Genomic DNA, 26,041 nt, shown 5'->3' with positions numbered 1-26,041 from the left:
CACGCACACACACACACCTTTGGAGACAGGTGTTCAGTCAGGTCCTGCTCACATCAGTTTTGCCTGATTCATGGGCGACACGGTGATGTGGTGGTTAGCACTGATGCCTCACAGCAAGAGGGTTCCTGGTTTGAATCCCGACTGGGGCCCTTCTGTGTGGAGTTTGCATGTTCTCCCCGTGTCTGCGTGGGTTTCTTTCTTCTTTTTCTTCTTTCTCTTTCTTTTTTTCTTTCTTCTTTCTTTCTTTTCTCTTCTCTTCTTCTTTCTCTTCTTTTCTTCTTCTTCTTTTCTTCTTCTTTCTTTCTTTCTTCTTTCTTTCTCTTTCTTCTTCTTTCTTCTTTGCTTTCTTCTGCTTGTCTCCGTTCCTCGCTTCCTCCGGGTTCTCCGGTTTCCTCCCACAGTCCAAAGCCTCTATGTGTCCAGGGTGGACCCCGCCTCACACCCAATGTCAGCTGGGATCGGCTCCAGCCCCCCGTGACCCCGACAGGGACAAGCGGTTGAAGATGAATGAATGACTGAATGGTAGTTTGCTCCCTCTCTTGCAGACCCCATAGACATCGTGAAGGACTACATCCCTCCTCACGAGTACCTGGCAGAGGAAGACCCCAAACTCTACCAGTCCATGAAAACCAAGCGCGGCCCGCTGTCGGACGACTGGATCGAGGAGATCAACCAGAACCTCGGGGAACGTCCCGTCATGTGCGCCTACAAGCTCTGCAAGGTGGAGTTCAGATACTGGGGCATGCAGTCCAAGATCGAGCGCTTCATCCACGACGTGGGTAGGTATGGTGTGTGTGTGTGTGTGTGTGTGTGTGTGTGTGTGTGTGTGTGTGTGTGTGTGTGTGTGTGTGTGTGTGTGTGTGTGTGTGTGTGTGTGTGTGTGTGTGTGTGTGTGTGTGTGTGTGTGTGTGTGTGTGTGTGTGTGTGTGTGTGTATACACAAACATACCGATATATATATAACTTATTTAAATACATTTAAATAAGTTATATATATAAATATATATATAATTTAATTAAATAAAATTTAAATAAATAAGTTAGTAATAATAAATAAAATATAAATATAAATATATATATATAATTTAATTAAATAAAATTTAAATAAATAAGTTAGTAATAATAAATAAAATATAAATATAAATATATATATATAATTTAATTAAATAAAATTTAAATAAATAAGTTAGTAATAATAAATAAAATATAAATATAAATATATATATATAATTTAATTAAATAAAATTTAAATAAATATGTTAGTAATAATAAAGAAAACATAAATATATATATAATTTAAATTAAATTAATTAAAAAATAAATATGTTAGTAATAATAAAGAAAACATAAATATATATATAATTTAAATTAAATTAATTAAAAATAAATATGTTAGTAATAATAAAGAAAACATAAATATATATATAATTTAAATTAAATTAATTAAAAATTAAATATGTTAGTAATAATAAAGAAAACATAAATATATATATAATTTAAATTAAATTAATTAAAAAATAAATATGTTAGTAATAATAAAGAATATATAATATATTTATACACACATTCATATACCCATACATATATATATATAAATATAAATATAGAATTTAATTAAAAACAAATAAATAAGTTAGTAATAATAAAGATTATATATAACATATATAAATATACACACATTCATATACCCATACATATATATATATATATATGTATATATATATATACAAAAATATAAATATAGAATTGAATTAAAAACAAATAAATAAGTTAGTAATAATAAAGAATATATAAAACATATATAAATAAGGTAAATGAGTGATAAAAATACCAAAAGCAGAAGAAGAGGAGGCCGTGTTTCCACGTTGACGCAGATCTTCTGTGTTTCCTTCGTTCTCGTCGGCGTTGAAGCTGATTCCAGATCAGCAGCTGTTGCGTTTATGACCCTTTACGCTGGATTCTCTTCGGTCGTATAACTTTTCATTGTTTACACCGGATATTAATGTGAACGCTGTTTCTCTGTTTGCTCATTCTCTCTTTTATTGGCGTTTACGCGTCTTAATCATGATCCAGGGTTTACAACCAGCTGCTGTTTGTTCAAAAACATTTATTTAAATTAAATCTCCCTCCACAGATCCGCGGATTTTCCCAGTCTGTAAATGATTAAATAACATTTTTAATTGTTACTGAGATCAAGAACCTGAAATATAAACAAAGAAAACACCAAATACATTCGTCAGATCTGTTTTTTTACCACAAAAGAAAAACACCAGACAGTAAAAACACAGTTTAAAGCTAAAAAATATCAACAAATTGTGCTTAAAATGGAAAAACTCAAAGAAACCATTGTGCAAAACAGTGCTGCTTTTATTTATTTTTTATAAAAGATGCTGAATCTAAATGTTTTAGTTACAAAGGTGCAGAAAAATGATTTAAAAGAAAGGAAAAGTGTTCAGATATATGCAAATTGCAGTTATTTTTGACTTTTCCAACGTTTTCAGGGTGATTATTAACTATTAACCAACTGTTTTCAACAGTAACCATGACTTTTTTAGGATTATTTCAAAATGTTAAGGGTGATTACTGACTTTTCCAACATAATTATTGATGTTTTTGGTTCATTTTCAACTATTTTCAACAGTAACCATGACTTTTTAAGGATTATTTCTAAATATTCAGGTTTATTTCTGACTTTTCCAACATTTTCAGTGTGATTACAAACTATTCAAACATTATAAATGATGTTTTTGGTTAATTTCAAGCTCTTTTTTAACAATATCCCTAATTTGTTAGGACTATTTCTAGATATTCAGGGTTATTTCTGACTTTTCCAACATTAACGTTGATGTTTTTGTTTAATTCCCAACTCTTTTTTAACAATATCCATAACTTTTTGGGATCATTCCTAAATATACACAGCTATTTCTGACTTTTCCAACCTTTTTAATGATGTTTTTGGTTCATTTTCAACTCTTTTTTAACAATATCCCTAATTTGTTAGGACTATTTCTAGATATTCAGGGTGATAACTGACTTTTCCAACATTGTTATTGATGTTTTTGGTAAATTCACAACTCTTTCTTGCAAATAACAAAAGCATAAATATAAGGAAAATAAAATAAAAGCTTATGTCAACATCCAAAAAGCCAGTTAACAGTTAAAAATCCCTTAAAACAGAACAAAAGTACAAGTGACCGAGCTGTGACTCTCTGATGTCACGTTCTGTGTTTACCAACAGCACCTACAGTTTGTGTTTTTAAGGTTAATCCACATTAGTTGATTTAAATCACAGAAATAAGATTTGTTCTTCTCTAACTTACCCATAAATCCTTGCTGCGGTCCTTCCAGGCCTGCGTAAAGTCATGGTTCGAGCCCACCGGCAGGCGTGGTGCTGGCAGGACGAGTGGTACGGCCTGACCATCGAGGACATCCGGCAGCTGGAGCTGGAGACCCAGCTGGCTCTGGCCAAGAAGATGGCCCAGTACAGCCTGAGCGAAGAGGGGGGAGCGGAGACCAACGGCTCCTCCGTCAGCCAGGACCCGGAGCAGGGAGCTGAGGGCGGCGGGGCGGCTGCAGAGGCCGAAGGGGGCGGAGGAAAGCTGGGAGACTCCCTGGAGACACGAGGAGAGCTCACCAAGCAGTGGTCGACCTCCTCCAGATCCTCCAACAGGTCGTCCAAGAGAGGCGGTGAGCACCACTCTCCGCTTTTTACCGCCTTCATTCTGCTTTTGGCAAAACTGTGGTCATTCCTGTTGTGATGTGGATCCACAGGGAGCCCGTCGCACCACAGCCTCTCAGAGTGGAGGATGCAGAGCATCGCCCGAGACTCCGAGGACAGCACGGACGACGAGTTCTTCGACGCTCACGGTAAAACCACCACTTTCTGCATGATGCACTATTAACATGGAGCTAGGCCGCACCAGATTAGTACATCCAAGACCTCTACATGGGATGTAGACAGAGGAGGAGGTCTAAGGGCGCCCTCCCACTGTGCCTCCGTCCCGTGCCCCGTGCTTTAGGGTCCTTGTCCCCCCCTCCAGGCCCGTTTGTACTCACACTACCTGTGCCTCGGAGAATGCTTCTTGCTGCCTATACGTCATCACGCCGTAACACGTCACACGCATTGATGACGTCATGGCGATGCGTGGCTTTGTTTCCAGATCTTTCCGTAGACCTCTGAGTTTTTGTGCGTCTTGTCGACTGTTTTTGAATCTTTTCATCGACCAAATCTGCAGTAAACACTCCACCTCCACATCACACCAACGTGAACCTTTCACCGCCATTGTTTTAAATGTCCGCGCATGGTCCCTCCTTCTTTTTTCTACGTCCCAACAGGCGCACAGGAAATGACCTCAGAACCGCCGTAGGCCTCTTGCTCGCGCTCGTACACGTGCGCACGCTCGTGCTCGTACACGTGCAAACGTGCTTTACTAAAGCCCACCTCTCCCAAACGGGCCGTGGACGGCAAGCGTGCCGCTCCTAGACATGGTATGGTTGCACTCACACTGGTCAAAGGAACCAGACTTTAGCCGTGAAACGTGTTTGGGCACGGTACGGATGGACACTGTGAGTGCGCCCTAAGACAATGAACTAGATGGAAATCTTAGGGATTACAACTTTAAGCGAGAGAAATAAAAAAAAAATCGGACATGGAGGAAGTCCTCAGAGAGGATATAGACGCCTGAGAGGAACAGTCTTTTATTTTGGAGGGGTCTGAGTCTTTGAAACGCTCACACCAGACTCCATCTTACCTATGAATCTATAAAGCACATTAAAAACAACAACATCAACAGGACGCGGGGGTCCGTAGAGTCTGACTCTGTTATTTCTATCATCTGTGAATCTCTCAGAGGACTTTTCTGACAACGAGGAGATGTTCGCCAAGGAGATTACCAAGTGGAGCTCCAACGACCTGATGGACAAGATAGAAAGCAACGAGGTGGATGAAGCGCAGGGTAAGTGACTCATCCACACGCACGCACACGGTGAGTTTCTTTACTTTAAATCAAACACTGACGTTTAGATTCACATTCATAACGAAGTCTCTTCTCCACAGACACGTTGTACCAGGAGTCGGGCGGGGAGTACTCTGGGATGGGCAACGAGGAGCGGCAGATGGAGGTGCGCTCTCATTCCACGCACATCTCGCTCTCGCACTCACACCCTTAATGAACTAGCGCGTAGATGACACTCCTCTCAGTCGTCCCGCCACCGCGGTGACATTAGGATCCACTCTGCTGCAGACGTCTGATGAGTCTGGGGATAGATTAAAGGCCCAGACTGTGCACCGTTCAAACAGGGTGTGTGTGTGTTTGTGCGTGTGTGTGTGTGTGTGTGTGTGTGTGTGTGTGTGTGTGTGTGTGTGTGTGTGTGTGTGTGTGTGTGTGTGTGTGTGTGTGTGTGTGTGTGTGTTCTTGCAAAGACATGAATCCGTCAGGTTTTACAGAAAACAAGAAAACAGTCCTGTTGCTCTCGTCTCAGGTCTCTGCGTCTGTGTCCAGACGCCTTCTGTTCCCAGACTGATGCTCCCTCACCTGTGACATGTTGTTAACGCTATTTTACGTCTTCTGTCCGTCTTCTGTCCTCTGCCCTGCAGGACTGTTCGTCTCAGCAGTGTCTCCAAGCGTCCAAAACCCACGTCCTCGTTCTGGTTCTGCACGGAGGCAACATCCTGGACACCGGCTCCGGTACAGCTGCAGCCAGAACCTGCACAAATGATCATGACAGTCACACTAAAAGTCACTATTAACAGGTTAAATATGTAGAATGAGCAGAACGCCGTCATCTAGTGTCTCAGGATCGTAGTCGCAACAACAAAAAATAAGTCCAGCAGTCGGGTTGCCAGGTTGACCCGGCGCAGTAGCCTACTGGCTAATGCTGGGCCTCAGCGGCCTCGGAGAATGCTTCTTGCTGCCTATACGTCATCACGCCGTAACACGTCACACGCATTGATGACGTCATGGCGATGCGTGGCTTTGTTTCCAGATCTTTCCGTAGACCTCGGAGTTTTTGTGCGTCTTGTCGACTGTTTTTGAATCTTTTCATCGACCAAATCTGCAGTAAACACTCCACCTCCGCATCACACCAACGTGAACCTTTCACCGCCATTGTTTGAAATGTCCGCGCATGGTCCCTCCTTCTTTTTCCTACGTCCCAACAGGCGCACAGGAAATGACCTCAGAGCCGCCGTAGGCCTCGTGCTCGTACACGTGCAAACGTGCTTTACAAAAGCCCACCTCTCCCAAACGGTCCGTGGACGGCAAGCGTGCCGCTCCTAGACGTGGTACGGTTGCACTCACACTGGTCAAAGGAACCAGACTTTACCCGTGAATCGTGCTGGGGCACGGAAGGGATGGACAGCATGAGCGCGCCCTCATATCGTGACATCGTAGTAAAGATCGTCAAAGTCCGCGGAGGTGCAGCTACATACGTGACTTCATTTACATAACTAATGAGGGTAGACGCCCCCGTTATTCCCCTCCTGACTGACGTACGGAGCAAATTTGGAGTTCAGCTGTTCTCTTGGATGGTCGTGGTCTTGCTAATCTTTAAATAGCATCAAAAGGTTTTTTTTATGGGGGAGAAAATCAAAATAAATGTTGTTTTGTACGTTGGTTTAATATTGTGACAGTACAAAATAAGCCTCTGTGTGTTTTTATAAAGATAGACTTTTATTTTTACTGTTAAGATGAGATTCACATGAAGGCTGATCCATTAGTAAGAGCGAGAAATAACAATGTGGAAGTGTAAGAGTTGTACTTGTGAGGTAGGACGATGTTAGATTTTCTAAAAAACGACGCATAGTATCATCTAACACGATTACATAACAGCTAAACAACAATACTTATTTATTATTTAAGGCAAATCTCTCTGGTTGTGACTTTCTCGGCTTTAGGAGTGAAGATTTATTGGCAAAAATCAAACCAAACATTTTTTCTGCATGTGTTTTGTAGCATTTTTATGCAACATTTGAAAAATAAAGTTAATCTTATGCATAAAAACCAAGTTATAATGGATCAAAATGACCCCGTTAAGAGTTACGATGATTAAATTAATCTCTAAATGTGTTTAATAAAGCGTACGTCTCGTGTGCATGTTATGTTGATATTAAAATTGTATTTATTGTAAAAGAAAATAGACGTTTTTTAAGGTTTACCACTTCCAATAACAACGGAAAATTAAAATACACTCACAAAATGTCCTTAAAAAAGCTTTTTAAACGCCTTCCCATGAATGCAACTGGTGCAGTTTATGAAAATGGATGATTTAGTTTGGATCTAGCGTCCTAAAAAACAACAATATGTCATGAGATCTGTCTTTTTCTGTGTGCAGGTGAACAGAACAGCAAGCAGGCAGACGTGAACACGCTGAGCGGAGCCTTTGAGACCGTGATGAGGGTCCATTACCCTGCAGCGCTGGGCCGCATCGCCATCCGGATGGTCCCCTGTCCCGCTGTGTGTGTGGACGCATTCTCATTAGTCTCCAAGTGAGCCGTTTACTCTTTTAGTGTTCATGCACCAACACGCTGCGCTGATGTCAGATCAGAGTTCTTTACGCACATTAATGAGCAACAAAGTCCCGCATGTGAACGTGCCGGATTCATCCACGCAGGCTCATTTTCATCTGCGGTCTCTGGCAGGTTGATGACTTAAAACACTAAAAAACATACAGGAAAATGCAGAACAACAACACAGACACAAGAACACACAAGCGTAATACAAGTGTGAGTCAAAACATGACACATACGCATGGAAGCAGTCGATAAAACCGCACACAGGCGTTAAATAACAATGTGTGACGTAAATACATGAGCGTTTAAACTCAGACGAGAAGCATAAATGTCACGAACGCTGCAGGGAATAACTCCGAGTCCACACATGGACAACGAGTAAGGGCGCCCTCCCACTGTGAGTGCGTCCCGTGCCCCGTGCTTTAGGGTCCTTGTCCCCCCCTCCAGACCCGTTTGTACTCACACTACCTGGGCCTCGGAGAATGCTTCTTGTTGTCCATACGTCATCACGCCGTAACACGTCACACGCATTGATGACGTCATGGCGATGCGTGGCTTTGTTTACAGATCTTTCCGTAGACCTCAGAGTTTTTATGCGTCTTGTCGACTGTTTTTGAATCTTTTGACCAGCTCCAACAGACAAACACACACAAACACACACACACACACACACACACACACACACACACACACACAGGGAAAGACACAAGCAGGAGAAACAGACAGAGGGAGACAAACTCACACAAAAGGAAGAGGGAAGAGACCGACAGGACCTGGATCCTGATAGGACCTGGACCCTGGATCCTGAGAGGACCTGGACCCTGACAGGACCTGGATCCTGACAGGACCTGGACCCTGACAGGACCTGGAGCCTGACAGGACCTGGACCCTGACAGGACCTGGAGCCTGACAGGACCTGGACCCTGACAGGACCTGGGCCCTGACAGGACCTGGACCCTGACAGGACCTGGATCCTGACAATAAGTGCACAAACTACAAGTAAAGACAAAGTAAAGTAGAATAATCCAGATTATGGGCGCATGTCTGATTTTTGAACCATCGTTTTGTCATCGTGTGTTGTTCCTTAGCTCTGTGGGTAAAGTCTTCCACGTATGTGCTGCTTTAAAACTACCTATTTTATACATCATCCCCTCTTCAGATGCTCTAGAGATGTGTTTAGGTTTTGCGTAATGAATTCATCGAGTGGAGGCGGAGCCAGACGGTGAAAGATTCTACATACGAGTCAAATGTGGGCTCATTTAACCCACGTGCTGGTCCCTCTCCGCTCTGCAGTCTCAGCCCGTACAGCTACGACGAGGGCTGCCTGTCCAGCAGTCAGGACCACATCCCTCTGGCCGCTCTGCCCCTCTTGGCCACCTCTGCGCCACAGTACCAAGACGCCGTGGCGACCGTCATCCTGCGAGCCAATCAGGTGTATAACGACTTCATCAAGTCTCTAGAAGGGGTGTCTTTTAACGGCCAGGTCAGTGTGTAACCTGCAGGTTTCATGTTTCTAGCCCACGGGTTCGCTGAGTCATGCGCGGATGATGCAGTTTCCGTGTTTCTGTGCTTTAACGCAGGTGTGCGTCATCGGGGACTGTGTCGGAGGTATCCTGGGGTTCGATGCTCTGTGCAGCAGCTCGGTGACGGTGATAGAGAGCCAGAACAGCAGCAGACGGGGCAGCGCCATCAGTGTACAGGTGACCATCTCAAACTCTCGGACAAGAACTAGGATCAGGCTCATGGCCGTAGATTTTGGAGGGGGGGTGGGGGGGGGTGCAGGGGATAATTTATTAGAGGTTTATTTGTCAACCCATGCCCCAAAAGAGGTAAAGAAGAAGCGTTCAGGGGGCTCAAAACATGTTTATATGTTCTTCTTACCTGTAAATATATGATTTCCAATGATTTCAGACCCCCCTATACTGGACAGCACCATCTTAAGGTGTAATTCCAGTCTTTTTCGGCACTTACATACTTTAAATAAGCCATCGAGACTGTTTTTTTCATGTATAAACTATTAGAGAGTCGCTAACAGCCTGACGTGGCTAACAGTGATTAGCTTGGGGCAGCACGGTGAAGGCATTCAAAGGTCTTTTTTAACCACTAATGCTGCTGAAAATAACAGCAAACCTCTGCAGCAGCATGAGAAGAGTCCCTACACACAAAACAAAGCACCAATGGGCTCCTTCCTTTGGGATTGACTTTGGTAATCCACTGTAATGGACTTTACTATGAGAGGAGCTGGTACAGGGGCCAGTAGGTAAGTCTTTAAAACACTCTTTTAATAAACTCTGGGTTCACTAACTACGCTGTTGCTGCTTTGTTTTCTGTGTAGGGACTCTTCTCATGCTACTGCAGAGGTTTGCTGTTATTTTCAGCAGCATTAGTGGTTAAAAAAGACCTTTGAATGCCTTCAGCGTGCTGCCCCGAGCTAATCACTGTTAGCCACGTCCGCTCCTGGATTTCTCCGTTAATAGTTTATACAGGAAAAAAACTGTCTTGATGGATTATTTGATGTGTGTAATTGCTGAAAAAAACCATGGGATGATTTTGCGTTGGAATTAGACTTTAACCTGCAGCGCTCGCCGCGTGTTCCTGTTGCATTAGCATCTATTAAGTTGCCAGATTTGCGGTTGTTGCGACTTTTTAAGTGTTTCTGCAGGATGGTTTTTTTTTAAATTTCATTTTCTAATAGACACTTTTTTATTCACTTTCTGTTCCCTCCCTCTCCGGCTCTCAGGACACAGACCTCCTCTCTCCAGGTATCGTGATCAACAGCATCTCCCCTTCCTCGCCATCCCTCGAAGGAAGCCGCCACCTCAGCCGCAGCAACATCGACATCCCTCGCTGCTCGGGCCCCGACGACCCCAAGAGGCAACTTCCACGCAAACGCAGCGACTCCTCCACGTACGAGCTGGACACCATCAAACATCACCAGGCCTTCCTGTCCAGGTGAGAAATACAGGAGAGAAGCTAACAGCTGGACGTGGCTAACAGTGATTAGCTCGGGGCAGCACGGTGGAGGCATTCAAAGGTCTTTTTTAACCACTAATGCTGCTGAAAATAACAGCAAACCTCTGCAGCAGCATGAGAAGAGTCCCTACACACAAAACAAAGCAGCAACAGCGTAGTTATTGAACCCAGAGTTTATTAAAAGAGTGTTTTAAGGGCGCACTCACACTGTGCCTCCGTACCGTGCCCCAGGACGTTTCACGGCTAAAGTCTGGTTCCTTTGACCAGTGTGAGTGCAACCGTACCGCGCCTAGGAGCAGCCAGCTTGCCGTCCACGGCCCGTCTGAGAGAGGTGGGCTTTAGTAAAGCACGTCTGCACGTGTACAAGCACGAGCGTGCGCACGTGTACGAGCACGAGGCCTACGGCGGTTCTGAGGTCATTTCCTGTGCGCCTGTTGGGACGTAGAAAAAAGAAGGAGGGACCATGCGCGGACATTTCAAACAATGGCGGTGAAAGGTTCACGTTGGTGTGATGCGGAGGTGGAGTGTTTACTGCAGATTTGGTCGATGAAAAGATTCAAAAACAGTCGACAAGACGCACAAAAACTCCGAGGTCTACGGAAAGATCTGGAAACAAAGCCACGCATCGCCATGACGTCATCAATGCGTGTGACGTGTTACGGCGTGATGACGTATAGGCAGCAAGAAGCATTCTCCGAGGCCCAGGTAGTGTGAGTACAAACGGGCCTGGAGGGGGGGACAAGGACCCTAAAGCACGGGGCGCGGGACGGAGGCACAGTGGGAGGGCGCCCTTAAAGACTTACCTACTGGCCCCTGTACCAGCTCCTCTCATAGTAAAGTCCATTCAAGTGGATTACCAAAGTCAATCCCAAAGGAAGGAGCCCATTGCTGCTTCGTTTGTATCGTTTGTGTCCTAAAAATAAGTTTTTTTGTTCTTAAAACTGTTAATTTATGACATAAACTGTGATTGTGTTTCCAGTCTTCACTCCAGCGTGCTCCACGGGGAGCCGGGGTCGCGGCGCTCCAGCAGCAGCACCATGCTGGAAGGAGGCTCTTTGGGAAAGTTCGACTTCGAGGTGACCGACTTCTTCATGTTCGGCTCTCCTCTGGGGCTGGTGCTCGCGCTGAGGAAGACCGTGGTGCCCTCGTTAGACGGTGAGGAAGGGTCTCTCCTTGATTCTGTCGTAGTTTGCTTTATTAGGACGTATCGGGCTAAAGCGTTGACCCCTTCGGATGCTTCTCCTTCTTGTCAGATGAGCAGGAAGTGGTTATCTGATGTTTTTCCCCCGCGTGAGAGACTCCAGCAGCTGGAGAGCAGGTGTCAAAGGGTCAGAGGTCATGTGTCGGATCTCAAAGGCTGAATAAGTCTTGGCTCCTTTCATCCCCCAAAGGATTCGCCATCAGTCGTTGTTTAAAGGAGAACTGAGCTGCAGCTGCTGGGTCAACATCTGGACTATTATCCAATTAGATATGCTTCATTTTCCGTTTCTCTTTTTAGTTTTCTCACGGTTTTTAATCGTTCAGGTTCATTTTGGTCCATAAAAAAACACAATTTACCAAAGAAAGGCGAAACAACACTGAAGGAAACAAAGGAAGTAATGTAGAAGTGCTCCGGGGTGGTTACAGGTGCAGCAGAGATGTCCGTAAGATTCTAGTTAAGTCTCGTTAATTGTGTTTGGTGTGGTGGTTAGCACTGTCGCCTCACAGCAAGAGGGTTCCTGGTTTGAATCCCGGCTGGGGCCCTTCTGTGTGGAGTTTGCATGTTGTCCCCGTGTCTGCGTGGGTTTTCTCCGGGTTCTCCGGTTTCCTCCCACAGTCCAAAGACGTGCAGGTGTTGGGTTCATTGATGACTCTAAATCACCCGTAGGTGTGAATGGTTGTCTGTCTCTGTTTGTCTCTATGTGTCCTGTGATAGACTGGCGTCACGCCCGATGTCAGCTGGGATCGGCTCCAGCCCCCCGCGGTTGAAGATGAATGAATGAATGAATAACACTTACATGAAAGCTCACCCGGTCGCTCTACAGTCCAAATTAGTACGGAGACATTAAGTCGTTTCAGGCAGAAAATGTCAAATGATTGTGTTTGTAAAGATGTTTTTGGGGATGAACGCTGAAATTGCAATACCCCGCGTAGGCCACTAGGCCCAAATTCACAAATTCACAAATGCACAGCCAGGCTCCATTCGTTTCAGGTCAAGAATTAAAGATAGAATCCGTGAGATGTTCATGTAGTTAAGTGTGTGTTCAGTTCCTCTCGATCACAGTCGAGTTAAAACAATGGTGACTGATCATGTGACCAGCTAATGAAAGCACTTGTTGCCTCTTTGCTGAGTTTTCACGTCTGTGTGTCTGTGGAGACACGCCGCCATGTTGGTGACGCTGCTGACAGAGGTCGGTCTGCAGCTGGAGCTCGTCACTGACGGTTATGCTGCGTTCACTTGTAATCTGAAATCTGGAACTTCCGACTTCTGAGTCAGGCTTGTAGTAAGGGCAGAAGTGTAGTAGGAACGTGTGTGTGTGTGTGTGTGTGTGTGTGTGTGTGTGTGTGTGTGTGTGTGTGTGGATTTAAGAGGGGAACATTTCGGGGACGGACAGGAAGTAGAGAGGTGAATGTGTCAGCACACGTAGTGACTGTGAACGTGAAAGTTTTGTTGTTATTGTTATTGTTTAGGCCGATCATCCAGACGTGTGCGGTGTTTTGGGAGAACTGAAAACGCTATTTTCTGAAAACGGGTCCCAGAGCGAATGAATCTCAGAACGCCACCTGTTGCGTTTGCGTCCGGACTTCCCGATCTTCTAACGTCACAACACCAGAACACAAAACACGAATAAAACGATCCCATTCTCGTCCTTCGTCCTGCACTCACAACCCTCGTCTTCTTCTTCTTCTTCAGAGTTACAGCGCCACACACAGGCCCGGCGTGCGTACTGCAGCGCTTTGAGCCGGTTTCAATGGTTTCGTGTGTAAACGTCAGGGTGGTAATTTCGGGGCGAACCCTGAATCTCTTTAACTCCGTGTTTCCTTTCCCTCCCCCAGTGTCCGCCCTGCGTCCGGCCTGTCAGCAGGTGTACAACCTGTTTCACCCAGCCGACCCCTCGGCCTCCCGCCTCGAGCCCCTGCTGGACAAGCGCTTCCACCTGCTGCCCCCCTTCAGCGTGCCGCGTTACCAGCGCTTCCCTCTGGGCGACGGACACTCGGCGCTCTTGGGTGAGTCAAACGTGTCCCTGCACCACCTTTACTGCGTGTAGATGAGGCGTCTGTATATTTTCTTCTTCTGCGTTTGCAGTTGAGACGGTGCAGAGTAACCCGCAGCTGCTGATGACGGAGCCGGTCGGTGCCGTGTCCCACCGCTGCCAGGACAGCGCCGTCAGCGAGACCTCCATCCCCGTGCCCGTGCTCAACTGGCAGCTCCACACCGACAGTGTGTATCTCTCCCTTTGGTCGATTTCCAGCTTTGATTTTTATGTGTTTTAGCGTCTGCCCAGTGCGTCGCTCACGCCGTTAACTCATCAGGCAAAGCAAGTTTATCTGTAAAGCACAATTCAACGACAAGGTAATTTAAAGTGCTTTTTACGTAAAACATGGGAAAAACAACATAAAAGGTTGTTTAAAATATATAAAAGGTCATTTAAAAGACATAAAAGGTGATTTAAAATATATAAAAGGTCGTTTAAATTATATAAAAGGTAATTTAAAATACATAAAAGGTCATTTAAAATATATAAAAGGTCATTTAAACGTATAAAACATTGTTACAGTTACTGAAAAAACAGATACAAGATTTAATACGCATGAAAGATTTAAAACATAAAAGATTTAAAACTCATATCTGGTCATTTAAAATATTAAAAACACATAAAAGGTAATTTAATACATATATAAGGTCATTTTAAACATAGATTGTTACAGTTACAGAAGGTACAATACAGTTTACTGAAAACACATAATATAAAAACATATATATACAAAAGGTAATTTAATACATATAAAAGATTGTTACAGTTACTGAAAAAACACATAAAACATAAAAGATTTAAAACACATAAAAGGTAAATTAAAATATATAAAAGGTCATTTAAAAAACATAAAAGGTTATTTAAAACACATAAAAGGTGATTTAAAATACATAAAAGGTTATTTAAAACACATAAAAGGTCATTTAAAACACATAAAAGGTAATTTTATACATATAAAAGATTATTACAGTTACAGAAGTTAAAGTGCAGTTTACTGAGAAAAAAAGTAGTTTTAAACACATAAAAGGTCATTAAAAATATATAAAAGGTAATTTAAAATATATAAAAGGTCATTTAAAATACATAAAAGGTCGTTTAAAATACATAAAAGGTAAAAAAAGAATGCATAAAAGCTAATTTAAACATATAAAATGAATCTTACAGTTACAGAAGTTAGAAAAACAGTTATAAACAGTTTGACGTCAGCTGCAGACGCTTCAAACAGACTCGTTTCTGTTTTTAACGCCACAGAAAACGATGACAAAGCAGTTTTCACTGGAGCGTTTCTCTGTTTTCTGTATTTCCTCTTTAATATTATTAATTAATCCGAAGAACATGACTCCTGACGCCTCTCTTCTGCCTCTGCAGCGGATTCTCTCCACTCACACATCTTCGTGGACGGCCAGTTCCCGTCGTCCACGTCCCCGGGGGTCCCCCACCTCCGCTGCACCCGCCGGGCCAGCGAGGCCAGCATCGCCAGCCAGGTGTCGGGCATCGCCGACTCTTACACCGCCTCCAACATCGCCACGAGTGAGTTCCCCTCTCCCCTCCCGCGTGTGTGTGTGTGTGTGTGTGTGTGAGACCCTGGTTCTGGCATGGTCTGACACTTTTACACGCTGACGTTGTCATTTCCTTCCTCCAAACGTCCCCTCAGCACGCACACGTGACGTCGGCCACGCTAAAAGGCCCGGCCTGCTGTCCCAGCTGGCTCTCCCCTACAATAGGTTTGTCTCTCGGAGCTCGTCGCAGCGAAACACGGTCCGACGGGTGTTCCCCAAACCCAACGGCGTGGAGTCTGAGCAGAGCTCGGACGTGACCTCGGACGTGACCTCCGATGTGACCTCCGACGTGACCTCTGACTTCACAGATGTCACGTCTTACATCACAGACTTCAGCTCGGCGCCCCCGTCGCCCGGGCTGCTGAAGAACGTAGAGAAAGGTACCCTGGGAGACGTAGTGAGAGGACCTGAGGCGAGGATCCTCGTTCCCCGTGCTCTCTTTCCTTCCTCCTGTGGCGTCTTCCTCTCTCCGATAGTCTTCCTCAGTAGTTCAGAGAGACGACGGACGAGACCCACGCCACACGCTGTTGTCTTCTTGCGACTGTGCCTCTTCAGAACCTCTTTACCGTGTGTTTTTACTCGTAGTTTGGAGTCTAGCGCCTCCGTGTGTGACCCTTCAGTTCTTTTAAAGGTCCCATATTAGCCCAAAATGGCTCCTGTTAAGAGACACGCTTACGACGCAGAGTTTACACTCAAGGCCATTAGTCACGCAGCAGAACACGGGAACAGAGCAGCAGCCAGAGAGTTGAACATGAACCAATCAATGGTGCCGAAGTAGAGGAAGCAACAAGACGACCTCCCCTGACTGTTGTGTTGACGTTCCCTTTAGCACAGCTCCATCTAATGGATGCAGAACGTAACCCCAGCCTCCACTGTAGCGTCTGTTCTATGCACCTTATAATGTGGAAAATACGGTAATTATTAAGATACTAGATGTTTGATGGTGATACACACATTAATATATGCCAAATTCAGACATTTGTTTATTTAATGTATCTATCATTGTTCACATTAGACGACAAACGCACACATCAGAGCTAAATATCTCAAAATACCATTATTACATATACACATATATATTAATTAAACATTATATTGCGTTTATTTGAGATGTACAGAAACAGAAACATAAAAAAAATGTGGTTCAAATGTCTCTGCACGTCGTACAGTAGCTTAGCATAGCTAGCTTAACTCTGCCCCAAAGATAACAAAAATCTGCCTACTTAGAAATATAAAACCCACAAATTGACACGTTATATCTTGTGTGTTTAATTTGTACAAAAACAGAAGAATGAAAAAGTTCTGGTTCAAATGTTCGAGTCATAGGCTCAAGCTCTAGTTTTAGCATAAAGCTAGCAGCACCTTAAAGGCTAGCTTGTTTGTTACACGACAAACGGTTAAAAGCTAAAGGTTTCGAAACTTTTGGACTACAAGCTGACCTTTTTGTAGTTCTATTTTTTCTGTGACTTAGGTGTAGTGGTCAGCACTGTCGCCTCACAGCAAGAAGGTTCCAGGTTCGAATCCCTGCTGGGTTCTCCCCGTGTCTGCGTGGGTTTTCTCCGGGTTCTCCGGTTTCCTCCCACAGTCCAAAGACGTGCAGGTGTTCGGTTCATTGATGACTCTAAATCACCCGTAGGTGTGAATGGTTGTCTGTCTCTGTTCGTCTCTATGTGCCCTGTGATAGACTGGCGTCCCCCCCCGCCCGCGACCCCGACCCCGGGAGAAGCGGTTGAAGATGAATGAATGAATTAAACAATCAAGCTATAATATGTGTTCTATGCGCCTTCATTCTTTCATTCATTCATCTTCAACCGCTTATCCCGGGGTCGGGGTCGCGGGGCTGCTGGAGCCGATCCCAGCTGACATCGGGCGTGAGGCGGGGTCCACCCTGGACAGGACGCCAGTCTATCACAGGACACATAGAGACGCCTTATATATGAACAAAGTTTCAAAATAAGACGTTCACTGAAGGTGCGCCTTAGAGTGCGGAAAATACGGTGAATGACATCTAGAAGTTTGAACGCAGCTCAAGAACAAGTCGTTAGTGTGTGTTCATTATTCTTTACACCGCAAAGTTCCTACTTTACCTCCAAAGTACCTTCAATGCATGCAGACTGGTGTTGTGTGTGTTGCCCCAGACCTCCGCACGTTAGTTCAGATACGTAAAAACAAAAGCACAACACAGCGACAGTAAAGACCGATGAGGCTTACCTTCATCTGGGTTTCTTCTACTTTATCCTACCTTTACATCGTCAGTTTGGATTCGAACCGGGACGTTTTGTGTTAATCTTTGTTGTTGCACCTTTAAAGGAGCGTAATATGGGACCTTTAAGCACCTTTAGTGTGTGATAACCCTGAACTGCGGGCTGTAGATCTGCGGTGGACACCGCGAACAAAGACCACAGATCCCTAAACTGACTCTGCGTCTCTTGTTCCCCTCGCTCGCTCCCGGCTGCAGTCGCGTCGCGGTGGTGGGGCAGTAAGAGGATGGACTACGCCCTGTACTGCCCGGACGCCCTGACGGCGTTCCCCACGGTGGCTCTGCCTCATCTCTTCCACGCGTCCTACTGGGAGTCTACAGACGTCGTCTCCTTCCTCCTCAGACAGGTTCGATCATGATCATTTTGTTTTTTTTGTGCATTTATTTGATGGTGACAGCTTTTGAAGAGTGAGGGTGACAGGCAGCAAAGGGCCACAGGTGGGATTCAAACCCTGGCCGCTGCGTTGAGGACTTGGGGCAGCAGTAGCTCAGTCCATAGGTGACTCGGCTGGGAACCGGAGGGTTGCCGGTTTGAGTCCCTGTGTGGACTGGTGGCTGAAGAGGTGCCAGTTCATCTCCTTCTCTCCGAGGTGCTGTTAAGCAAGGCACCGAACCCCGGGCCTGTGTGTGTGTGTGTGTGTGTGTGTGTGTGTGTGTGTGTGTGTGTGTGTGTGTGTGTGTGTGTGTGTGTGTGTGTGTGTGTGTGTGTGTGTGTGTGTGTGTGTGTGTGTGTGTGTGTGTGTGTGTGTGTGTGTGTGTAACTTGTATAATAAAACAGAAGGAAACTTAACTTAAAGGTGCAGTGTGCAGAATTTAGTCGCAGTGAGGTTGTAGATTACAGTCAAAGGATTACCTCTCAACCTACGGTGGCCCTCAGGTAGCGTAAAAACGCAAAAGGCCGTCTCTAGATCCAGTGTTTGGTTTGTCCATTCTGGGCTACTGTAGAAACATGTCAGCGTTTCAGGGATTAGGGCGCACTCCCACTGTCCGTCCGTCCCGTGCCGCGTGCTTTAGGGTCCTTAAGATGATATTTCTCACATCAAAGTGGAGCACAGACATCCGTCAATGTTGCTTTAGCGTCTGAGTTTGAAAGAGGGGGAGACTAAACGTGTTCTGTGTGTATTTGTTTAACGTTAATTCTCGTCCCCAGGTGATGAGACATGAGAACTCCAGTATTTTGGAGCTGGACGGTAAAGAGGTGTCTGAGTTCACTCCGTCTAAACCCCGAGAGAAGTGGCTCCGCAAGAGGACTCATGTCAAAATCAGGGTAAGATCCCTCTTTGTTTGTCCGTGCATTTCATTCCCTCCTCTTATAAAAAAACAATATATATATAGATGTAATAATATACTTTATTTATTCTGGTTTAACACTCAGGCGTCACTTCCTACCCTCTTAAAGGGTAATTCTCCCCGGGGTCTATTTCTGCGCTTACATTCATCAAATAAGCCACAAATAAAATAAAAGCCCTATTTCAAAACACTTTCACCTCGAAGTCGAACTTTCCCAAAGAGCCTCCTTCCAGCATCGTGCTGCTGCTGGAGCGCCGCGACCCCGGCTCCCCGTGGAGCACGCTGGAGTGAAGACTGGAAGCACAATCACAGTTTATGTCGTTAATTAACAATGTTAAGAACAAACAAACTTATTTTCATGAATAAAATGATGCAAACAAAGCACCAATGAGCTCCTTCCTTTGGGATTGACTTTGCTAATCCACTGTAATGGACTTTACTATGAGAGGAGCTGGTACAGGGGCCAGTAGGTAAGTCTTTAAAACACTCTTTTAATAAACTCTGGGTTCACTTTCTACGTTGTTGCTGCTTTGTTTTGTGTGTAGGGACTCTTCTCATGCTGCTGCAGAGGTTTGCTGTTATTTTCAGCAGCATTAGTGGTTAAAAAAGACCTTTGAATGCCTTCACCGTGCTGCCCCGAGCTAATCACTGTTAGCTACGATGGATGTTAGCAACGCTCCTGGATTTCTCCGTTAATAGTTCAAAAAAACTGTCTTGACGACTTATTTGATGTCTGACGTGCTGTCGAGATGATTTTGTGCTGGAATTACACTTAAAGCTGAGAACACACTTAACGGTTGAGTCTGTTTCTGACATGTATGAAAGATACGGACTCAGTGTGCAAACACCTTCAGATCCAAACGACCGTGTAGGTTTTAGGTATTAGTTTATTTAAAAGGGGGACAGTGCAATTTCATCAAACACGTGATTACACACGGTTAAAAAGGCCAGAATTAGCCAGAAGGCGAGTTTTCATCCGTAGTCCCCTGTAAAAGCAATAAAAATTACAATTTAGTGTAGTCGACTAATCGAAGGGGCAGCCCTAGATCATGGGTGTCAAAGTCGAGGCCCGGGGGCCAGATCCGGCCCGCGAATGAATGATCTTGGCCCCCGGGATGATATTTGATTAGTATTAGAACCGGCCCGCACGCCACAGCCGCCTGCTGGTGTTTTTCACGCACCAAAACGACATTACCCACAATGCAACGGTAGCCCGCAAACTCACTGCAGCGCCGCAAGTATTCATCAGCATTCAGGGCAGATGTCAACGTTCAGCAGCCCCCCCTCCCCCCCCCCCCCCCCACACACACACACACACACACAATAACGGCTAAAGGGAAGGTGGACGATGAGAACAGGGGGTTTCAAGCACATGTTCACGGAGCTGTGTGTCTTTATCTTGATTTTAAGGAACATGTTTTATTTTTGAAGGACATTTTCTTTTTTGCTGTTTGCCTGTTGAAAATGTTTTCCTGGAAATAACTAAAGTCATAAAATCTTGCTTTATTCATTTCATGTACAGGACAAGTTTGTTTTTGTCTGTTGAAAAATGTTTTGAGCCGTACAAAAATGTTGAATTATTCATTTAATCATTAAATAAAATACGGTGCACTGTGTTAGGTCTTGGTTCAACAGGTTAAATGCATCATATTAATATGTTTTAATAAACATTGAACCAGTCCGGCCCTCGGCTTGTAGCAAATTTGTTTTTTTGGCCCTCTGATGTGTTTGACTTTGACATCCCTGCTCTAGAGGATAGAGAATGAAACATAATGTGTCTAAAGTTTGTAAATAGCTGAGCTTAATTATCATTTTTAATCAATCGGAGCTTCTCTCGTCTGGATTTTAGCAGCTAAATAAGAAGCAAAAAGACTCGTTAGTGGAAACTAAAGTGGAAACGACTCCTTTGAACTAACCTCAGTAAAGTGTCACACAACAACAACAACAGAAAGGAGACGGACGGCGTTCTCATGTCCTGTGTCCGTTGTCTCCTGTGTGTCAGAACGTGACGGCCAACCACCGCGTGAACGACGCCGTGTTCACGGAGGACGGAGCCCAGATGGTGATGGGTCGCTTCATGTACGGCCCTCTGGACATGGTCACCCTCACCGGAGAGAAGGTACGGGAAAAGACCGGTTGTGTAATCGTGTCACCGTCCGCGTCACTGAGGTCACGTCTGTGTTATTTCCCGTCAGATCGACATCCACATCATGACCCAGCCTCCCTCCGGAGAGTGGGTGCACTTCAACACGGAGCTCACAAACAGCAGCGGACGTGTCTCCTACGTCATCCCTGAGAACAAGAAGCTGGGCATCGGGGTGTATCCTGTCAAAATGGTGGTCAGGTGAGTCGTCGTTATTTCAGGTGATGAAGCAAACGACCCTGTGAATCTCCTCCGTCTCACACTTGGTCTTCCCCTCTCAGGGGCGACCACACAGTTGCGGACAGCTTCCTGTCGATCGTGCCACGAGGGACGGAGTTTGTTGTGTTCAGTATCGACGGGTCGTTCGCTGCCAGTGTGTCTATAATGGGCAGCGATCCGAAGGTTCGGGCTGGAGCTGTGGATGTGGTGAGGTAAGGACTTTTTAATTTAATTAAACTTTATGTGTTATACAGGCAGACAGGCACACAACATAATGCAATGACATGACAAGCTGCAGAAAAACACTCAAAGACCGATGCAAAAAATCATCTTCAGCCTCTTATCCGGGGTCGGGTCGCGGGGGCAGCAGCTTTAGCAGGGGACCCCAAACTTCCCTTTCCCGGCCCACATTAACCAGCTCTAACTGGGGGATCCTGAGGCGTTCCCAGGCCAGTGTGGAGATCTAATCTCTCCACCTGGTCCTGGGTCTTCCCCGAGGCCTCCTCCCAGCTGGACGTGCCTGGAACACCTCCCTAGGGAGGCGCCCAGGGTTCATCCTTACCAGATGATCCTGAACCACCTCAACTGGCTCCTTTCAACGCAAAGGAGCAGCGGCTCTACTCCCAGTTCCTCACGGATGCTGAACTTCTCCCCCTCTCTCTAAGGGAGACTCCAGACCCCCTCCTGAGGAAACACATTTCAGACGCTTGGACCTGGACCTGGTTCTTTGGGTCCTGATAATTAAAATAAAATTGGTAGGATCCCTAAATTCCACCTAGCCTCGGGAGACCATCCTGATCTTGCAAGCTCCATTTGTATTTTACTCTTGCGGCAGATATCTGATATTTTCTTGGATCCTTCTGTTAAATATATAGACCAGGCACCAGAAAACCCTGTCTTTTAGCCGTAAATTCACGTTACACAAACGGAAAATATCCTTTACCCACATGTTGTTTCCTTTGCCTAAATGCTCTGTTAGTGCGACATACGCTTCATTGGCCTGATCGGTTGATTTGGCCTGTCTATCACCAACATAGGTGGCCCAGTTTCAGGTGCCTGGTCCATTTTCCAACAGAAGGATCCAAGAAAATATATATAACCAGTAGAGCATGTGTCTATATTTGTATATAATCCCAGTCTTCTCTGGAGCAAAGCTTTTCCCATCTTTTGTTGTGTTGTTGTGCTACTTTATCTTGATTTGTGGGGATTATTTTCTCCAAAACAAATTGGGTTTGCACCGTAATTTTTAAGAGATTTAAGTCCCAATAACTTCTTCATTGTGCTTAAAAAAGGAATATTTTATCCATTATAATAATCGTATTTAGTCCCTGAGGACTTTTTTTTTCTCCAAACCCCAAGAATAATATTTAAAGGTGTAAATTTAAAATAAATATTTAGTGGTCTTAAGTGCAGGCGCGTCCAGCTGGGAGGAGGCCTCGGGGAAGACCCAGGACCAGGTGGAGAGATTAGATCTCCACACTGGCCTGGGAACGCCTCAGGATCCCCCAGTTAGAGCTGGTTAATGTGGCCCGGGAAAGGGAAGTTTGGGGTCCCCTGCTGGAGCTGCTGCCCCCGAGACCTGACCCCGGATAAGAGGCTGAAGATGAGATGAGATGAGATGAGTGTTCTTAAGTGGTTTCCACAAACGTCTAACACGTCAAACAAGAGCAGGTGGTCTACCCTTTATTGCAGAATTGAATTTGTATCTGTGTTTTCCGCAGACACTGGCAGGACCTTGGCTACGTGATAGTGTACGTCACGGGCCGCCCTGACATGCAGAAGCAGCGCGTGGTGGCGTGGCTCTCTCAGCATAACTTCCCTCACGGCATCGTCTCCTTCTGCGACGGGCTGGTTCACGACCCGCTCCGACACAAGGCCAACTTCCTCAAATGCCTCATCAACGAGGTAAGGGGCGCGGCCGCTCTGTGAGCCTGAGCCGGCGTTACGATAGAATAAACCCTTGAGGTGTCTGAACGCCGACCTCCCTCTCTTTTCATCAGGCCCACATGAGGATCTTTGCAGCTTACGGCTCCAACAAGGACATCTCCGTGTACTCGTCCATCGGCCTGCCTCCGTCACACATCTACATAGTGGGGAGGCCTACGAAGAAGATGCAGCACCAGTGTCAGGTACTCCATGAACCGTGATGACAGAAGCATAGATTTACTGACTGTAACTGCTCCGTTAGTTGATGTACTCTTGTTCTAGCTTGAATCGGGTCAGGTTCGTTCAAAGGTCCTGGTGTTTTATTGTTTTATTTGTATATACTTCACGCTACGCGCAGCAGTAACCAGGGGGTGGTCTTACCTTGGTTAAGTGAATAACCGTGTTACGCCAGTTCTCCCCGTATACATGAGCGTGGAAGAAAGTAAAGCATGACGGAGTAGCTCTTCCTCCGGTGCAGTAGGTGGCGCTCCGCCAACGCACAACTGGTCAGAATCTTTTTCTTCACGTTCACCTTTTGTCAAAATCACAACAACTTGGAACGCACGGAGAACACGGACGACTTTTGGACAGAGTTACGACACGACGGGTCTTCTTGGTAGTAACTTTAGTTGCCGTGGTGAAGTCCTCACTGGGTTTAAAGGTAAAGCTTGTGTTGTTGCTGGTGTTTTTGGCGCCATTGCTTCCTGATCTTTTCTATTTCCAGGTCACAAACCACTGAAGCAGAGTGGGGAGGGGTGGTTTTGACCTACTGAGCATGTGCAGACGCGTGACCCGATCTGACCCTGGTTAACGTGTTTATATGCACGAATACTCCGGTCACTAAAGTTATCTAGGTCTGTTAACTGGGGTATGAGAACAACGGTGTTTACATGGCGTTTGGTTTTAACAGCATGTAAACGCACTGTATGTAGAGTATTCCTACAGTGTGGCATCACTTTAAGGGGCAACTGTGGCTCAGTGGGAGAGTGGGTCGTCCTTCATTCGAGAGATTGGCAGTTCGATCCCCTCCTCCCCCGATCCGCATGTCGAAGTGTCCTTGGGCAAGACACTGTGCTGTGCATGGGTGTGTGAATGTGGTGTGAATGGTCAGATTAGATGGTTTGTAGATGTCCACTGTCATCAGTGTGAATGTCAGTGTGAACGGGTGAATGTGACAAACACTGTGAAAGCACCTTAAATAGTCAGAAGACTAGAAAGGCGCTTTATAAGTACAAGTCCAGTTACCACTCAGTCACGGCCCATGCAGGTTAGCAAACCAAATCTGATTGTTTTTACGTCTCTTCCAGTTCATCTCGGACGGCTACGCGTCCCACCTGTCCCAGCTGGAGTACAACCAGAGGTCTCGTCCCGCCAAGTCCGCCAGCAGCCGCATGGTCCTCCGCAAGGGCAGCTTTGGGCTGGGCGCTGCCGGGGGAGACTTCCTTCGCAAGCGTAATCACATCTTTCGCACCCTCTCCTCTCAGCCCGGATCAGGGTCGGCTTCTCCAAACCAGCCGGGGCGCACCGAGCGAACCCAGAGCCAGTGCGAGATGGAGCGGGATCGGGGGGCAGCGGCAGCAGCGACCCAGAGGAGCATGAGTATAGCTGCGGGGTGCTGGGGCCGCAGCGGGAGCACCAAGGAGGGCAGCGGAGGGTTACTCGGCCCTAAATAAGGTGCACAAGCGGAGCTGTGGTGTTAGAGGACCCCGGCCTGAGCCACCATGATCTCTGGACTGCACACAGAGAGAAGAAGGGTGGAAGAAGAGGAAATAGAAACGAAAGGGGATAGGTGACGGATTATAGCATTAACATCTGAGGGATGTGAAAAGGGAAAGAGGGAGATCCATCCAGGAGGAGTGGACTAATCAGGCCGAGCGGGGATCCAGCGAACAAAAGACAATTCTGTAGCATGACTCTTTTACAGTAATACTTTTATAGGATACATCGCTAACTATTCAAAAACAACAACAAAGCGACAAGGAAGGATTAAATAAAATAGCCTTAAACGCATCTCGTGTAACGGGACCCCCACCTCCCCTTTTCTGAACACACACGTAGTCCAAGCGTTCACACTCTCTCGCGAGCTCAGGACAAAAACCGCAGAGCCAGATTCATCCTCTTCAAGCGCTCGAGCGCGGCTTCGTCAGTCTGTTGGTCGGTCGGTCGCGGCAAAGACACGACGACGTCTTCACTTCTGTGTCTGTCTCACCGTCGGCCGAGCGACGACAACTCTACCCAGAAATGACTGGCAATAAGTACAACACGCGGAATAGTACGTTCATCCAAATTACACAAAAACACTGTTTTCTCACTCGCTCTCACGTGGTAATCGATCCACGCGGGTAGTTTTGGGCTTCGTTTGTCCAGGATTTGATTTGAAAGTCGAACTTTTCAATGCTGTGAGCACAATTTGCATTGAGGTGGAGACAGAAATCTTTAGAAAGTTTGGCCCATAAATCCAAAAACTGTCTCCGCGATCGCAGTTAAGTGAAAAATACGTTGTGTTTTTTTTTGTAATTTGGGTGAACTGCTCCTTTAAACGTCTGAAATATATTGTATCAGAAGTGAAAGTACTTCCTGTCTTGTTCCTCACGTATGCTACATGTATTTAAATACATAATGCTAGTTTTAATTCCCTCGTGTGTGCGTGCGTGTGAGTGTGTGTGTGCGTGTGTGTGTGTGTGTGTGTGTGTGTGTGAGAGACTCTGTAGTGTTAACTCTTTCAGTGTGGCCTCTGGGCCATCCAAGGCCTTAATATCCAACAACACACTTGCTCCACAGACGGAACAGACAGCAGACAAACAGGGCATGCAGCGTTAGAGCAACAACTTAAAACTCTGTACAGTCCACAGCAACAATCCCTTTATATATTCATCTGCTTGCAATACCTCTGATCTACCTGTTGGTGGTGTTCTGTTCCCCATAT

The 26,041-nt window shown here is 45.7% G+C and overlaps 1 protein-coding gene across 1 annotated transcript in view; it reads left to right on the top strand.

Annotated features, from left to right (window-relative positions):
• The window catches only part of LOC310958551 (membrane-associated phosphatidylinositol transfer protein 2-like), a gene marked incomplete at both ends in the record, with an annotated part of 31,286 nt that extends 6,498 nt beyond the window's left edge, over nucleotides 1–24,788 (top strand). Inside the window, 23 exons of the mRNA XM_083929528.1 lie at nucleotides 546–779; nucleotides 3,348–3,686; nucleotides 3,771–3,866; nucleotides 4,850–4,954; nucleotides 5,056–5,120; nucleotides 5,596–5,686; nucleotides 7,332–7,485; nucleotides 8,803–8,992; nucleotides 9,090–9,209; nucleotides 10,250–10,461; nucleotides 11,462–11,637; nucleotides 13,519–13,689; nucleotides 13,769–13,903; nucleotides 15,087–15,248; nucleotides 15,373–15,657; nucleotides 17,736–17,884; nucleotides 18,688–18,804; nucleotides 20,830–20,946; nucleotides 21,023–21,171; nucleotides 21,252–21,401; nucleotides 22,911–23,094; nucleotides 23,190–23,318; nucleotides 24,423–24,788. Coding sequence (XP_083785654.1) covers nucleotides 546–779; nucleotides 3,348–3,686; nucleotides 3,771–3,866; nucleotides 4,850–4,954; nucleotides 5,056–5,120; nucleotides 5,596–5,686; nucleotides 7,332–7,485; nucleotides 8,803–8,992; nucleotides 9,090–9,209; nucleotides 10,250–10,461; nucleotides 11,462–11,637; nucleotides 13,519–13,689; nucleotides 13,769–13,903; nucleotides 15,087–15,248; nucleotides 15,373–15,657; nucleotides 17,736–17,884; nucleotides 18,688–18,804; nucleotides 20,830–20,946; nucleotides 21,023–21,171; nucleotides 21,252–21,401; nucleotides 22,911–23,094; nucleotides 23,190–23,318; nucleotides 24,423–24,788 — 3,896 coding nt within the window. The remainder of the gene's footprint in view (nucleotides 1–545; nucleotides 780–3,347; nucleotides 3,687–3,770; nucleotides 3,867–4,849; nucleotides 4,955–5,055; nucleotides 5,121–5,595; nucleotides 5,687–7,331; nucleotides 7,486–8,802; nucleotides 8,993–9,089; nucleotides 9,210–10,249; nucleotides 10,462–11,461; nucleotides 11,638–13,518; nucleotides 13,690–13,768; nucleotides 13,904–15,086; nucleotides 15,249–15,372; nucleotides 15,658–17,735; nucleotides 17,885–18,687; nucleotides 18,805–20,829; nucleotides 20,947–21,022; nucleotides 21,172–21,251; nucleotides 21,402–22,910; nucleotides 23,095–23,189; nucleotides 23,319–24,422) is intronic.
• Between the last annotated feature and the right edge of the window lie 1,253 nt (nucleotides 24,789–26,041).

The sequence above is a fragment of the Echiichthys vipera genome (assembly GCF_963691815.1).
Source record: "Echiichthys vipera genome assembly, chromosome: 16".
NCBI lineage: Eukaryota > Metazoa > Chordata > Actinopteri > Perciformes > Trachinidae > Echiichthys > Echiichthys vipera.
Note: the sequence above shows the minus strand (reverse complement) of the source record. Positions and strands in the feature narration are given on the sequence as shown.